General features: G+C 44.8%; 1 protein-coding gene across 6 annotated transcripts; it reads right to left on the minus strand.

Annotated features, from left to right (window-relative positions):
- Positions 1-1,048: 1,048 nt before the first annotated feature.
- Positions 1,049-17,005, minus strand: clcn3 (chloride channel 3). 6 transcript variants are annotated; one of them, XM_029839626.1, is made up of 16 exons: positions 16,789-17,004; positions 13,611-13,792; positions 8,842-9,002; positions 8,070-8,169; positions 7,707-7,894; positions 7,378-7,500; positions 6,758-6,964; positions 6,594-6,674; positions 6,265-6,517; positions 5,920-6,185; positions 5,646-5,832; positions 5,123-5,521; positions 4,822-5,038; positions 4,229-4,304; positions 3,146-3,183; positions 1,594-1,614 (listed from the first exon to the last, which is right to left on the minus strand). In XM_029839626.1, exons 2-15 carry the CDS (start codon positions 13,771-13,773, stop codon positions 3,169-3,171), a joined length of 2,436 nt encoding a protein of 811 aa, XP_029695486.1. In that variant the 5' UTR covers positions 13,774-13,792; positions 16,789-17,004; the 3' UTR covers positions 1,594-1,614; positions 3,146-3,168. The 6 variants fall into 6 exon arrangements, with proteins under 6 accessions (XP_003978093.1, XP_029695485.1, XP_011617633.1 ...); XM_003978044.3 differs by lacking the exon at positions 3,146-3,183 and having other exon boundaries at positions 1,049-1,614; positions 16,789-17,005; XM_029839625.1 differs by lacking the exons at positions 3,146-3,183; positions 16,789-17,004 and adding an exon at positions 16,398-16,522 and having other exon boundaries at positions 1,049-1,614.
- Between the last annotated feature and the right edge of the window lie 332 nt (positions 17,006-17,337).

Below are 17,337 nucleotides of genomic sequence, written 5' to 3' on the forward strand. Positions count from 1 at the left end.
GCAACGCCGCGTCCTGCCGGCGGTCCACGTAAAGCAGGACCCCTGCAGGGGAGGTGGGCTACACAACGGGACCTGACACGTGCGCTCTCACGCTCGCGCACAGACAAACACGCGGCCGGTCCACAGGCGAGATGCTTCCGTTCAGTCCATCGTGTCTTCAGACAGAACCATGAGTTGAGTCACATTTTCAAGGTTTTGGAATTCTGGCCTGGAACAGCTTCAACCTCCAGACGCTCGACACCACCGGCCAGTTGTGAGATGATTAATATCAAATACAGTTTTTCTAAATTAAATACATACAGTAGTTCTCACTGCTGTAACAAAACAGCGAAGCAGTCTCTATTTAAACTGTTTACAGCTTATATCACTTTTGGAAGTCATATCGTCATATTTTGGCGTGTTTAGTCGTCGATTCGATTTTAATTGTTCAGAATTTTCTATTCATTATTGGCTACAAGGGTGAAATTGTTTCCCAAAATGGGAGCAGACGTGATAGAGGAGGGCGGGGCAACGAGATCCCGTCAGTTTCTGGGGTCGCGGGCAGGTTTATGACTGTACTGTAGATATGAAAAGCAGTGCAACGTCAGTGATCCTTCAAGTTTAACCATTCAAGACTGCAGTTTTCCAGTTTAGGGTTTAGCTTTAGACCTCAAACAAATAAAAGAAAGTCTGATATATTAGTTTGTTTCCTGTAACAAAGACACAAAGCTCAACTGCGAGATATTTTCCCACCTACACACACTCAAATTCCACAGATGGAACAACACAATCTCACACAATCGGTCAAAACGGCACAAGCATAACTTGGGACCTTTTTTTCACATTTTTCATCTTGAAATATGCTGCAGGATTATGACTCTCTCACACAAACATACTGGTAGCCAAAACCAACAGCTGTCACCGTTTCAATGAGTCCCCTCAGTTTCCATGGTAACCTGGCTGGAATGTAGCGATGCGATAGGCGACCACTTTACAGGTAGAGAGCGTCTGTAGGACCATATCTGGAGGACGGACAGGTTGTGTGTGTGTACAGGGAAGGTTTTTTGGGGGGGGGGGGGGGGGGTACAACAGCAACCTGGAAGATTTAAGGTCCCTCATCGCGTCCTTGCATGGCGTTTCATTCCGACCTTTGACCCGGACCAGGTGAAGACAGGACAAAGGTGAGGCACACACGGGGACGCAGGTGTTCGCACACATCTGAATGTGTAACTATGTGCGCATAAAGGTAGAGAACATGCATGTCTGAGGAGTGCAAAAGTGTGTGTTTTTAGTGTGTGTGTAAAAAGTGCCTTCCTCATACATGTGAGTTCAACCCCATGACGTCCTTGTGTCCTCGGCAGCTACAACTCAGTAGTCTTTTCTCCTCACATGGCTGGTAAATGTCTCTGGCAACAAAGATTAACACTAAAACAAGGAAGGGGGGGGGTCCTAATGTCATAGGTTGGAACTATCCAGGAGGCCCACCTCCTCCTCGTCTTCACTGTCTTCTCCCCGCCCACCCCAGCCGTCCTGGAAAGAGCGGATCAGTTGAACATGATGGACTCGGGATCTTGGTTTGCCATTTGAGCCATGTGGCGAAGGATATCTTTTTTTGTGATAATACCAAGAAGCCGCCTGTGGAGAGAGACAGAGCGGAGAAAGTTAAAAGAAAGAATCCTGTGGTTCCACTGAACTATGGGAAAGAAAATAATGTGCGTTTGTTGGTGAATATTAAAGCCGACACAGAAATTCATGGAAGTTCTGAGTGAGAACTGCGGCGTCTCCTCTGTCCTTTTACTATTATTTAAAAAAGGACATAAGATTAAAGGACATCGGATTCATTTGAAAAGTTTTTCATTGACTGAAGTAATTCCGTCTGTCCTCCAGGGGGCAGCATGTCCAACCTAATTATAAACACTAAATGAGCGATTTGTTGGATTTCATCACTGAGGAGACACAGTTCATCCCACGGAATTTTTGTTTGTGAATTGTCTTCACATCGCTTTAGAATCAGACTGAAATTAGGTTCGGCCGCGAATGGTCCACCAACAAAAGCACCCTGAGGAAGCAAAAGGCAGCAGGACGGAAGGAGAAAAGGAGAAAAGCAGGTCTGAAACAGCGGCTGCGCTCGGAGAGCACGGCCATACATTCAGACGCTGCCTCCACCAGGTTGTGTTTCTGATCCCAAGAAGCTGGAAGGGAAAAAACTGGATCCTAAGAGAAGGAAGCGACTACTGAAAAAACCTGAATTTGCTTCAGAACCTCTGAGCAGGAGAAGAGGGGACATCCGATTATCAATAGATGCTACTGTAATGTGTCGTTCTCCTCGTTTCTTTCTGCTCCACACACGTTAACGCCGACCAGTCATCAGATACTTGAGTTGGGGTGCGCACTCAGAGGTCAAATGAATAGAATATAACAGATTTTTCTTCTTTTTTGAGAGATATTCAGCTTCATTTGACCTGCAAACAAAAGGGGCTGAAAGATGAAAGCAAACACTGAGATTTGTGAGTGAAAGGAGACATGGAGGTGCTCTAGAGAGGAGGAGGAACGACTGCCACGCTTTCTGTGTCAAACCCAGCAGGATGAACACAGGCAGTCGGGACGCCAGGGAACTTTGTTCTGGTCCAGGTGTGGGCAATGTTTCCTATAAACCAACAGTATCTAGCATGTTTCATGTTCAATAGTGACATATATACATTTATAGCGTTCTTTAAGATCATAAAACGTCCTAAAATTACCTTCTATGTCGTGTGTGCGGTACCGTAGCTGTTCTAATGAATGTGGAGTCTGCTGGCATGCGTGTCAATATTAGCATGAGACGGCATCATAAAAGTTTATGGGCTGTCATTTGGCACTCTTCTTTAAAAAGCAAACATTTGCTGTACGATTTTGTGAACACCGATGTGCCGAATGAGGCTGCTGGTTAAGAGGAAACACTGGCAGGAAATAACTGCACTATCAAGGTCACTTTGCTACCACATGCTAACCAACTAGTCTACCAGGCACTACAAACACCAATCACAACAATGTCACGTCACCACGGCAGAATGAGGAAAAGGGGGGGGGGACAATTTGCTTAGGTTGATTCCTTCCCTGCTGCTACGGGTGAGCAAACAAGTAATGATACTGAAATAACGGGATTCTGAGACGGCTAGCTACTCGCCGAGTACTTGTTCTGGCAAAGGGTCAGATGTCGTCAGTCTGGGGAGACCCGGAGTGAAACGGCGGGGTTGAGATGGGAGAGTTTAAAAAAATAAAAACAACAAAAAGACAAAAAGAAGTCATTAACATCGAGAGATAATTGAAAATTCTCGAAAAGGTGAAATGGATGACTACTGTTGTGAAAGGAGGAAGGTGAGAAACGAAGACGCTACCATGCAGGGATATTAAAGCTACAAGTCTCCATTTTAATCACTATATCAAAACATCTCTGCGATGGGCTGTTAATCTGAGTGCAGGCCTACTGGGGGGGGGGGGGGGGCAGCTGACACACTTGGCAGGGCAACAGCGGCTGCAGACACACTGTCATGGGGATGAATGGCTACACTCTAGGAAACAACTGAACCCTTTTCAGACATGGAAACAGTAACACAGCTCCCCTTTTAACACTGAATACTGGGATTAACTGAAAGGAACGGCTGTACAATAGAACTAATGGGATTTCTGTTAACTAACTTAGCAAGTATCTTGTTTTTGATTGGCTCCCCCTACTGGCGGTGGTAAGTATCGCACAACACTACGTTATATTTAAGGCATAAAACGGTTTAAATTTATTTCAGGGTTTGAAGACTAATTTAAATGACGTTGGACACAGTTTTATATTAATAATTACGTTTGATAACAATAAAACCTTTTAAATGTAAACAAGAGGAGGACATAAACATGCAGATCATGTCTGAAAAAGTGCTCAGGTCCAATGAGGGGACAGTTCGGGTCCACTATAAGACCTAGAAACAACGCTACATGACTCCTAATTTGTAACCACTGATGTAGATGACGACAGCAAATATATTGGGTACAAAAGTGAGCGACCCCGTTAGTGGTTAATCCAAAGCTAACCCACGAACAACAAAGCGCCGACAGTGAGAGACAGGAGGAAAAGGGCTTTATGTTGCTTAGCTGGGAACTGTCAACAGCCATTCACACAAAGTCTCATGCATTCCTCGGAAAGCCGCAGCCTGAGAGACAGGTGCCATCGTGTACGTGTGTGGTGGTCACGTGTGTAAAAGGGCCGGGGGCTAGTCACCAGGGGCTCCGTGTGTTGCTTGAGCTCCTCCAGATGCTCTAATATATTCTTCTTTGTGATGATGCCCAACACAATCCTAAAAACAAACACCGTTACTCGGAAAAACTGCCCATCCAAGACAAACAACCCCCCAAAAAAAAAAGACAGCAGCACAAACATGCATAACAGGTGCAACTTGAAAGACTTAACTCAAATTCAACAGGAAAAACAACCAAAGATAATCAATAAAAACAGCACCGTTGATGAGAAATTGTGTTCTAAGGGCTCGTGGGGGGTGAAACAGGTGTCAACAATGACGATTAACACCTTTAGCATGGTTACACCTCCTGAGTGAGACCAACTTTGGTGTTTTTGTATTAACCACCATGTTTCAGACCAGGCAGCCGCTGGCTCCGTTTCCTGTCTGTCTTTGCTGAGGTGAGAGATGCAGCACAGCAGTTATTTAAGGCCATGCGGATGTAGGCCAACAGATCTGACGCTCCATGTCACTCTACAGTGTCCACATGAGGCTTTGCTTCCCTTTAAACAGATCGGACCATCACCGGGACGAGGGATTCACCGGGACACCCCAGTTAACCACGATTGCTACTCACCCGTTGTGAGTGACCAAGCACTGGCGCAGCCCGAGCTTTCTGAAGATGTCCACCACGATCTCCATGGGGGTGTGGTCTGTGACGGTGAAGGGACTCATGTCCAGGATGGAGCGCAGTTTCAAAGGCCTGGGGCTGTCGGCCGGCAGGGTGGGCGCGTGTTGGGTGAAGTAGACTCTGGAGTTCGGAAGGATCCCCTCCTGTTTGCGGCGTGCATTTTCTATGGAGAGGAAAAAGGGGTCTGCTTATTCTCCCTAGTGCCGCCCCTGGCAAATGAGATCATTTCAACATTGTGTGGCGGTACCTATAGCGATGGTGATGTCCCTTCTCAGAGCAAAGCCCACCAGCCTCTGGGACTCTTTGGACACGATCACAGGGAAACCATTGTAACTGGTCTCGTTTATGGTGGCCTGCAGCTCCTCCACGGTCATGTCATCCTGCGTCATCACGGCCAGCGGGGGATCACTGCGGCGAGGCCTCATCACCTCCCTGGCCAGCGTGGTGTGCGTGAACTCCTCTTTAGCATCCAAGAAGGGGTACCCGTTCAGGCGGATGTGGGACTCGTAGATCCCCTCGCGGCCAAACGCGTCACCCACCCATTTGCTGGTCATGACGGCAGCCATGAGAGGGACGATGTACTCCAGCCCGCCAGTCAGCTCAAACACAATGACGACCAGGGAGACAGTCATCCGGGTCACGCCGCCTGTGGGAGAGAAAGAGCCCAAATTACGGACTAAACCTGTTGCAACGTTTCTGGGCAGGTTTGCGTGTTGACCGGAGTTAACTGCCAGGTTGGATTCTCGTGGATCATTTAGATGCTGACTCACCCAGACAGGCAGCCGCCCCCACCATCGCATAGAGCCCGGGCGTGATGCAGTCCGCTCCCACCTCACACCACTCTTTGAAAAGGAACCAGTCGTGGTGATAATACGCCAGCTGTTCCATGGCGATTCCCACGATTCGCCCGGCGATCGCCCCAATGGCCATGCTGGGGATGAACAAGCCTGAAGGTACCTAAAGAAAAAAAAACGGAAAGGTTTCTTTACGAGGATAAAAAAAAATTAAAATGCACAAGTTCCATTCAACAAGTTCACAGGTCACCTTGAGTCCAAAGGTGAATATGGTCATGATGATCTTGAAGATGAGAGCCAGGCACAGCTGCCACATAGCGGAGTAGACGCCGGGTCCGGCATCGTTTCCCGTCATCTGGCTGCGGTACTGGCAGAGCTGGGAAGTCTCTAGGGGGCCGCAGTCGGTGAACAGCTCCTTTATCAGCTCACTGGTGTTCTGCCGCGTGTAGGGGTTCGGGAACGCGACCACGGCAGTGATGGCCGCCACCAAGATCACCTCCAGTACCGGGTACTTGCCTGAGGAGAGAGCTGATCGTTAGAGGGACGATAGATCTGGACCAGAGAATGTCCTCCGCTTCTGGATTAAACTACTCGCCAAAGCGCGTCGACTTGCGTCTCCGGCACCATGCGATGTTAGCTCGGATGAAGAAGGCGCCCCAGAGACCTCCAAAGACACCCAGGAGGATGAAAGGGATGAGTTCGAAAAGGTACCAGGGCGTGTGGTACTCGACGTAGAACAGCACCAATCTGCTGTTGCCGAATGGGTTTATGGAGCGCAGGACGAACGCCGCAACCAGGGCGGCGAAGAAGGAACGCCACAGCGTCTTGAGAGGGAAGTAGTAGCTCACCTGGAGGAGAGAGAGAGCGGACGGTTGAAAGGCTTCACGGGTGTTCTGCGTCAGATTTAACGGCGGGCTCTTGCACCTCCTCCAAGCTGAAGAGAACTCCTCCGATCGGCGCTCCGAAAGCAACCGACACCCCGGCAGCCGATGCGGCGGAAAGAACCTGAGAACACAAAACAAACGCACCTCAGCTGCCATGGCGGCGGGCCGAGCGCCGCAGATAACGACCGTGCCGCGACGCCTTACTTCTCGTTTCTTGGCCTCGTTCTTGCTGTATTTGGGGAAGAGGTAGGAGAAGATGTTTCCACAGCAACAGGCCACGTGCACCAGGGGGCCCTCCTTCCCCAGGCTGAGGCCAGAGGCAACAGCCAACACCAAAGTGATGGTCTTGATCATCAGGGTCCATTTGCCCAAATAACCCCGAATAATAAACCCACTCAGAATAGTCTTGATCTGCGATTTAAGGAAATTCGGGTTTACATGACTTATTATAATCATTTAATCAATCTCTTTCTTCATGTGACGCCTTTATTACATCATAGTTGGCAGATAACATTAATAACCAGAATCATGCTTCAGCCTTTTGATGAAAGTCACTGCCGACTGCACATTTGAAAATGAAGCCCTAGCTCTTGTAACCATGACAACAGGATTTTCAGTCCCTAGAACACTCATCTTATAATGGCCTGCCCACAAAAATAGCCCATTTATAATATTTTTCATTATTAACAACAGGTAGCAGCCAGGACATCAGATTGGATCTGCGAGCGTGCACATCACTCAATGGATCACACTTCACGTTCTGCCCGACGGCTCCTGGATCTGCCACGTCGCCTGTCCCCGAGTTCCATTTTACCAGTTCTCACCTCAGGAATCCCCGAGCCACAAGCGTACGGAGCGAACACCTTGACCAGGCAGACGGCGAGGAAGGCAAAGGACAGAGCCCAGTAGATGTACATGAAGTAGTTCATAATGTAGGAGCCAGGACCCTGCAGAGAGACGCGGAGGGGACAAACACAGGAATAAAACAGGCTGGAACTCATAATGGAATTATATACAGTCGTACCGATACAGAAAAAGCTGAATTTTGACTCACTATACTACATTTTTATGGATTATTGTCCCATTTCTCTTATATTTTATTATATATTCTCCATTTTAACAAATGCGTCATGATTGGGTGTATTTTCTCCACCTCAGCCTGCCCCAGTATGAGCTCAGCCCAGCTCTTCCACTGAGGACACTTGTCCCGCTCGGCGAAGGTGGTCTCGTTGGACGTCCAGCAGCATTGTTCATGATTGAACCACAGGGCGCTCAGGCACACGCCCTCCTTCAAGTCGTTCATCCAATCAGCAGCGATGTCAATCAGGCCCGCCAAAGCGCCTGACACGATGTGGGAATGCAAACAAGTGGATGTAAACAACAAACAAAGAAAACAGAACTGAAGAGGCATTTAGGAGGACAGTTATACTACAATTTCTTAAAGACACACAGAGGCCCGACATGTGAGAGTCACCACAGGAAGAGACAACACGTTATATCACGTTACACTCATTACCTGAGGCCAAGCCTGTGAGGGTCACGACCAGCCATCCTGACCAAGCGTCATAAAGGCTCTTTGTGAACTCCCATGCTGACTCCTTTTTCTTACTGTTAATCTAAAACAACAAAAACACTTTGTAGGAAAAGGTCGGTTATACAATTGAGGGTGATCAAAGAGGTAAAAGTGCCCTTAAGTATGCTGTGATTAAGTCATCTGGTGTAGTAGCAGGATTTGTGATTTACTCGCCTGATGATAAGACCTTCCAGACAAAGCTAATATTAACAGATGATCAAATTCACAGGGTCATCACTCCCAGTCATTCCACAGCATAGAAAGAGTGAGCTGTAAAGCTGGGTCAATATTTGTCAATGATAAGACGCATAGCAGAAATTTTAATGGTCATCTACTGACAAGGACCAAGAAAAGAGCCCTGACCCTCATTTCTTTGTATAATTGTGCTGCGGGCCTTAAGTCGCTCAAACAGAACTGCTTAAACAAACAGCTCGGTTCCCCTTTTGAGAAATCCAAGGAAATGTGGAAATTGGTTCCTGCACAGAAGCTAATTTGCTGATGTCAGCGGTGTGAGAGGTGCAGGAACTAGCAATAGTCTTGGTCGCTACCCAAACACAATTCAGAGCCGTTTCAATCCTACTTCAAGTCCGGCCTGTTGGAATTGCTCCATCCTCGTTGCTATACAAACACCGGATTTGATTTGGATGAGTAAACAGTGTAAACAAGTTTATTTATCCTCTACCGGCGTGTGTGAGGGTTTGGTATGCCCGGTTACCTTCCGGTGTCTCTCGCGGTCCTTGCACTTTTCACGAACCCAGTCGATGGTGTGGAAATCGTCATAGGTCCCAACGCCTGGGATGGGCTCTTCTAGGAAGTCCAACAGGTGGGTGGTGCTGCTGGGCGCCCCACCACCGTTTGACATGTTGTAGTTAGAGCCTAGAAAATAGAGACATAAGGGCTTTTTTAATGAACTAATAATCCAGGTAACAGATTCTAATGCACATTTGAACTCTTTCATAACAGAACAGAACGAAGAGCACATCCTCCCCATGTGAATAAATTCCTCCCAAACATTACCACACAAATGCAAAACAACTCCTCCTTCTGTAATAACACAAAAACAAGGACAAAGAGTCAAGAAATGTGGTGCAACTTGCTTTTCCAGTCTGCATACATTTAATGTCTAGATTGGGATAATCGTGCAACTGTAGCTTTATACTGAAGTGAAACCCCTGGAAAATACTGGGATAACATGGCCGTTTTTTTCCCGATTAATCGACATTTAAAGACAAACGGGTTTGCAGAGTGTAGCTCTAAACAGCCGACAGTGTCAGACATTTCAGGGGCTGACCGCCCATCATTTTAGTTAAATTAAGCTTCAGATCCAGATATAACATGTGACTAAGACAAAGAAAAGTGGTGATGACTCTTCATTTGAACAATATATATATATATATATATATATATATATATATATATATATATATATATATATATATATATATATATATATTATTAAATATATATATATCATTATATATATATCATTAAATATAGATAAATATCCTTATCTACAATTTATTGAGTACAATGCTTGAACACACTTCAAAAGCTCAAGCTCGCAGCAATAAAATTAACGGAATTCGAAAGAACTTCGTATGAAGAAACTAAGTAAATAAAGACTTTTCATAGGGAGTGGCTTCTGTCAGCTACTGTGTGAGTCTACCTTTGGAACCTGCAACCATTTTCTGCCTAACAGAGATAAACGAGCAACATGCATTAGTCAGCTTAGGCCCATTTGGTAGGAAACATGTTGTGCTTCATGCGCATGTAACCAAGCAAGGTTGGAGCCATGGAAATTCGAAGCCTGCAGGGGGACAGCATACAAGCAACATCATGCTCCAACTGTTCAGTGAGCACATGGACGTGTTTCAATTTATTTTCTTTGGGGAAACAAGGAGTGACGAACCTCTACTGCCTGCATCAGAGTTAAAAAACAACCTCCATCCGCGCTACCCATCAATAATAAGTGTTTTGACAACATGGCCGATACATGAGGTCTTATAGTGTTACTAAGTTCAAACTGTCTGTTTGAATGTATCCAGTACCAGTTTTACCTCGCCCAGTATTGTTGTGCATTGGATATCTTCTACTACCACTGAGGAAATCAGATCAGAGAGGTTTAGAAGCAGCAGACTGGGACACACTAGGTCAGCGGTGCTGGCATACAGTCAGTATGCTCAGACCATCATGTGAGCCGCAAAATAAACCGGCATTCTTGGCTGGATCGGGCTGGTAGAATCCCCAGAGTCAAAAGAACTGGCAAAAAAAATAAGTCGATCAATGTGAAAGCAGCCCCTTTCTATTTATTTAGCTAAAACGTGGATAACTGACAACACAAAGGGATAAAAGTACAGGCCATAAACTACACTTGAATCTACTATACAACAAAACAATAAATAAATAAATAAATAAATGGGAATCCCTTTATAATGCAGCAGCTCTGTCTGCGACAGGTCAGGTGCTTTCGGTATTTAGGTCCAACAAGGCAAAACACAGAAAGCACCTGATGATCACGTGCTTTCTGTGTTTATTCAGTATTTAGGTCCAACAAGGCAAAACACACGGGAAACACAGACAAGGAATCTAGTAATAAACTAATCGTTTTACTGCAGTGTTAATAATTCTGTTAGACATTGTAGGGTGAAGTCCTGACTGTGGCCAACAGGTGTCCTCACACAAGCAACATTCATTGCAAAATTCATGCGCATATATATCAGGTGTGTGTGCCACATGCGTTATCAGCAAAGCTTGTGGCTGTGTGTTGAAATTAAAATGGAGTCCGGTCACTTTCCACTGTTCCAAAACTGCGCACACAAGATAAATCAACCATCTCCGAATCGAATCATCTCTGCGCACACGGTGGTTAATAATCAATAGAAGCGAGACCAGATCGGTTGTGCACGACAGGAGATCCCCTGTCACAGAACGTGCAGTGTTGCAGAGAAATGGCAGCTTCTAATCCACATTAGCGCTGCATCATAACCGCGACGGCCACAGGAAACCCAATGAACTGAGAAGACGGGATGAAAGGAATGAATGACAGGATCTGGCATACCTCTTTTAGGGATCTCCTGCAAGGGGATGGTGTCCCCTCCCCCATCGTAGGGTAAATAAGGGTCGGCAGCCGCGTCCTCCTCGTCCATGGCGAGAGCTGCGACGAGTCTACGCAAAAGCTAAGCTAGGCGACGCTGCGCAGTGTCCCCGTCAATTGCTGCCATGTTTACGCTGACGAACACAAGCGGGGCTGCGTGAGCCGGGGAAGAGGAGAGCCAGTGTCCGCTCCAGTGTCCGCTCCAGCCTGTTTCCCCCCTCTCTCGGAGCACCTGACCCGAGCTGATGTCATCACACGCGCGGGGGAAACGACGCTCCAACCGAGCCTATCAGCCTTGATTGCTCGGTTAATAAGGTCCGCGAGCGCTGCCTCTATGGGCGAAACCACCGTCTCGGGTCACGGGGGTGTGCCGAACATACAGTAGTTCGCGTGTCCGCGAGCTGTAAACAGGAACGGTCCATTCTGAATGTACGGAGAAAGTGGGTTGAAACCAGGATAAACTGAGGTTTAAACTGCTTCCTCTGCGGTGACACGAGCTTTATATCAGACCAATCTTCCTAAATGAGCTTTTAAGACAATATTTTTTCCAGAGTCGCACTATTTCTCAACACACAGCACCTAAAATCATAGTTAGAATTTCTCTATCAAGGGGAACCTTCTTGGTTACAGGTGCTCCTTCAAAATGAAATAATAATGCCAAAAAATATAAACGCTAAATATCAGGGGACACAGAGTTAAGATGTACTTTAGAAATAGAATTATACTATGGTGGAAAGGGAAAATAAGTGTTTTACAAGCCATGACATTGTGATTATCTAGTACATTCAAGTCAAAAGTCTGATATTATGAAAAAAATCCTTGGGTTGGGGAGGTTTTAATTTGTAGCAGATAAAAAAAACCAATCGATTGGATGAGATGACTGCTATATAATCATAGCTTTATGTTGACCCTTAAAGACATTGATATTGAATTATGTAGTAAGTATGTAAAAAGTTTGTCTTTATTAAAACTATTTGTTTAAGTTTCGCCATGGCTCTTGGATCGCTTTCAAACCAAGAAAATTGTAATGTTCTTTCGGGAATTGCAAGAGAGAGCAAGCACAACACGGTCCAGTGTCGAACACGAGTCTCTCACATCATCCTACACAGCGGGTGTGAGTGAGCCAACAAACAGACATCTCCAAGCAGCTGTCCACACACTGCAAAGCCATGTCGCAATCTTCTGGTGCTAATATTTTATAAGAAACAATCATCCCTTAACAATCATAATGAGACTGTATTAATTCATTTAATGCCACCATCACACCCCAGACCTACAGAAGAGCCCACTTTACCTCAAAAGGTGGTGTGCCACCATGACAGCAAAACATTTCAACATTTTGATCCATTTCACTCCTACACAAACACAAAAAAACACACTCGGCCTCAGAATGAGCCAGCTCCCTCTTCACATTTGAATCAGGTCTCCTCTGAACCCACCTACTCATGTCTACCGTATATAACAGAGTTCATAGAGCTAAAGGCAGGAAACACTCCAGCTTCAGGAAATCGCATCCTGTAATGCTAACCCTCATCACCTGGCAGCCCAACTGGTTTATGGGAGTGTCAACAGGTGGAACAATATGTGCATACTTCTAAGGTAGAACTACCTACTAAGAATGTATCACAAGCTTTATGAAAACCTGGTTATGCGATACCATCCATAATATTTCCACATGGAAGTTACAGACAGAGTTATGCTAAAGTTGACTTAGTTTGTAATGGGGCTAACAGGAGTGATGGCAGGATAGTATTACCCTGTGCTTTTAACTTTTCTATTTAACTGCCCAGAGGTCCAGTTTCAGAATCAAAGTAAAAGAAGCCGACACTGGCCACAATGAATTGAAAACCAATACCTGTTACGTAACTCATAAGGTTAGATGCCACAGGCCAAAAACTTGCTGATATGACAAAAACCATGCTAAGCCTAGCATGCAACGGCTGCTAATAAAGTACTGGGGAATTTCTTGCCTTGAAATAAGGATAAAGGAAGCAGGGGCGAGTAAAGGCAGCATATCGTTAGATTGAATCAACACTGCTATGTAAATGGTGAAAGAAGATGATGGATTAATTAATCACAAAAAAGGAGTGCAACAACCAGACATTGTGCAGATGAACTCCGCATTATGCGAGTTTGCGTCATTCCAAATGGGAGCAGCCGTGTGCGAGGTGTAACAAAGAAATGATGTGGGACATTAAATGAAGTGAGACCGGAACCGAGTGACTCATCAGCCGAGTGCCAACATATTTGCATTGTCGGGCCAAATGGAGAAGCTCTCTGGACAGTTGGGGAATGGACAGACAGAGACGGTCGGGGCTTATCAAGGTCTGGATAATGATGACAAAAGGTTGAGGAGCTATCTGACATCCTGTACTTCCTGTAATCCCTACCTGGGGAGGCAGCATCCCCGTCCAGCAGGTTGTCATCTTCAGTGGTGTGGAAGTCCATGATAACACCGGCTCCATCAAGCAACTCCTCGTCACTGCTGGCGCTGGCGATGCTGTTGTAACTGTTCCTGCAGTATCCTCTGTGATACAGCTGCTCCGACTCCATTTAGCAATGCACCCGTCCCCTGGATGATGAGGAAGAGAAAGAGGGAAGATGGTGGAGATACACAGACCGTGGTTGTTAGTGTTGAATTATGGAATTTATATGGTCTCATAACAGCCACTCATAACAAAAGCAGACATATGCATTCGAGTGATTAGCACATGAGACACTACGTTGGTCCAAGGTCACACTTAATCCATTAGGAATTTTTATGCTTTTTGCAGTCATGAGTGCGTTAGTTTAACATTTTCTGTTAAAGAATAATCCCCAGAATGCCCCCATTTTCTATAAATAGCAAAAACTGGTGATAGAAAGGAAAATAACTTGGTATTGCAAATAGGTAAATGCACTTTATTTTTTAAGATAGTCGCCATAATCATTAAGTATTATTAATGCACAGGTGTCTTGCAGTAATAAGGTGTGATAATTGTTTTTCTTAAAATGAAAATTACAATATAACTAATTATAATCCTCAAACAGATGACGCAAATACAAGAAACCCGTATTACCAGTTGGTTTGAACACGCTGGTGGTGTGGAAAACACATGCTAGAAAGTTTCAGAAGGAAATCTGAAGAACGTTATATTTCCTTTATGTTGATATAACAGAGAGGTTCTTTCTTATTGACATGCAAAACTAGGAATGGCTGGGAATATTGTTTGTTGTTTCTTTCATAAAATACAAAAGGAATTGCTGGTGTTTGTTTCTGCATCGACAAGAGGCCCATTTGTAAAGCGGGATCCTTCATCCTTCATGAAGAGAGACGATGATTATGACATAACAATAATACAAATCCACCAATGCGCGTACAATATCGCCCCCTTATGGCGCATATAGTAACTACAGTCGAATAGGCAACCCAAGAGTGGATCAATCAGAAATGGAGGTTTTAAATAATCCCTGTCAGCTGAGAACAACGGCAGTCCAATCACACGCAGATAACCCTGAAATATTTGGGGATTATCAGTTGCCATGTCTGAAGTCACAGTGTAATAAGGAACAGAGATTATGAAGTTCCAGCAGCAAGAAAAGCCATTGAATGTTCCCTTCGCTAATCCCTAGTTTAATGTCTGATACGTGCCTCTTATCTCCCTGTGCAGTAAAACCCAGTAAATTACAAGCTTCCTCTGAGTCGGCAAGGGTCAAAACACAAACTAGTCATTAAAATGTGAAAAGCAACACAATTGAATCAATGGCACAATGCCTCTGAATAAAGGGCTGCTTTACAATGATCTGGCATCCTTCCTTACTTATTCCTCCATTAAACTTTGGACTTTAACAGTGATTAGGATTTTCTGCCATTAGTGCTCATTAGATTTGTCTTTATTCAGCATCTGTAATCAAAACGGTAACCGTGCCAGGCAGAGCGTGCCAAGAAACGAGAAGTCGGATTTCACTCTTGCAGACTGAGGTCAGGGATTACGACACTTCTGCGTGTGCGTCGGCCGATAAGGGAGGAAGAGCAAACGTGTTGCCCGAGTCTGTTTCTTTGCCCGATCGTTCTAGATGTGTTGCACAGGCAGCTGTTGCTGGGAGGTGACTCAGCAGTTTCCCCTCCCTGCAACGGTCACAATCACACCCCCAGCAAAGACGAGGTTGAAACATACAGAACATACAGGCTGGATGGATGGATGGAGTCTCTTACCCCTACTACTGTCAGTAGACAGAATAAGAACCTTGATTTAAAGTTCACATTAAAGATTTCCTCCCACAGGAAGTCAAACGTGTTCAAAAGAGCATTTCCACCTCATATTGAGTTACACCAATTACTTCAACATAAACACAAGCAGGTCCTTTCACCACATACTTTCTCACAGACGTAGTACATATATGGTTACATATCATAGCAGGTTGTCTCAATGATCAAACCCATTTATAAGCAAACCCCCTTGGTTTTGATCCTTGTACGATCGGAGGAATCTGGGGATATCACCCAAATGTAATCATCTGTTCCTTAGCACTTTGTCAACATTTCCTGAAGATTTCATTAAAGTTCATTCAGAACTTTTGCAGTTATTTTGTTGAGAGAAGGCAGACAAATGCTGGCGGTCAGGTAACCCACTGCCTTGGAGGGAGTTATTAAAGTAGCCTTTTTAAACTCATGAAACAGTTGACAATGATGTCAATGTAGAGACAATAATATATGAAACATATTAAAAGTGGTCTATCATCCCTGATTCATATGCATTTTTACAAATCACACATGTTGCATACACATGAGATGAAGTCAGATCAAGTTCAAGAAAGTAAATTAAGTTTTTAATAGTGTAAAAGCAGGTCAATAATACATTTAAACTTATTCCTAGGGTTCAAATAGCTTCCGTTTAAACTGGATACCAGCCAATAGAGTCAAAGCAATTAACTCCAAATTTTATAACCACAATCATTACTGATCACTTCATCTAAGGCATTTAGGAAATAAACATGCAACTGTCGAAAGGTCATTTAAATTAATAATTCTATGTGATGCGTTTACAATCACCTGGGATTTTTCTTACGTATAACAATCTAATCTACAAACAGCAGATGTACTGTCCTTTATTAGCTAACCGAGGATGAAAACAACCACGAAACTGCAACCAGCAAGCAAATAAATTCTCACGGCCATTCGGCCGTTGATTTATTACCGTTACATCTGCAATGCGTGATAGAATCTGCTGTTTCTTGCTGCGTTTTTTTAGGCAGCCTTCGTTTCCCACGTCCCTATTCAGCTCTTGCGGCGTTTGCAGGAAAGAAAGAACACAAACGCACGCAAGCTAAAAGCGAATTTCATACCCCATAAAAACAAGCTAATGCTACAGACAAGCTTCGGAGCCAGCTTAAAAAAAAAAAAAAAAAAAAAAACCCAAGCTAGCACCTGTTCGGGAGCAGATAACGTTTAATCAAAAAGGTGACAATTTTGCAAGGAAGGATGAATATAGATCCCCTCGGGCGGCGAAACACATATATCACCTAAATTATATCAGACAGCAAGTTGCGTTATTAAGTGCTGATTATTATTAAAACCAAGTCACGTACCTTCCTGAAGGCTCAAATCCAGCTCGGGCGCAACAAACCATCCTCTTATTTTTATTTATTTATTTTAATCCCCAAATTGAAATCGGAGAATTTGTTTCCTAAATGAAGGGATTTGACTGTGTCTTCATCATCGTCGTCCTGGTGTTTTCTCCTTTCGGAGCCATTCCCGTGTTGGTGACGTCCACTTCCTGTTTCTGATCTCAGGCAGCGCCACCAAAAACCACCATCACCTGCAGTCTGTCATGGTAAAGCAGGCAGGGTGGAGAAACCCGATCAATTATTTATCCAGTCGCTGCTATCAAAAAGCTGGGCTCAGGATGGGGTCGCATATGGGAAGTTTAGCTAACATTAGCTACCAGAACAACCGTGTTACGCTGTTGTGGATTTACCAATAACACTACATCCGAATAAATGTTTTCTTTTGTTTTTTGAGGAAAGCACATTTGCAGGCAACACCATAATGCTGCTGCTAAACAAAGTTTAACCACTTGCTTAACGGTGGCGGTGGTTGCAAGTGTCAGGCTCTGAATAACGGTTGTAACAAACTCT

This window comes from Takifugu rubripes, chromosome 8 (genome assembly GCF_901000725.2).
Source record: "Takifugu rubripes chromosome 8, fTakRub1.2, whole genome shotgun sequence".
In the NCBI taxonomy this organism is placed as follows: Eukaryota; Metazoa; Chordata; class Actinopteri; order Tetraodontiformes; family Tetraodontidae; genus Takifugu; species Takifugu rubripes.

Excerpts from the sequence above, each read along its gene's own strand:
- clcn3 (XM_003978044.3), bottom strand. The coding sequence starts at position 13,773 with ATGGAGTCGGAGCAGCTGTATCACAGAGGATACTGCAGGAACAGTTAC. Across the intron at positions 9,003-13,610 it reads CGGGGATGCTGCCTCCCCAG|GCTCTAACTACAACATGTCA; the intron begins GTAGGGATTACA and ends TCTATTTTCTAG. Across the intron at positions 5,522-5,645 it reads GGGGGCGGCTGCCTGTCTGG|GCGGCGTGACCCGGATGACT; the intron begins GTGAGTCAGCAT and ends TCTCTCCCACAG.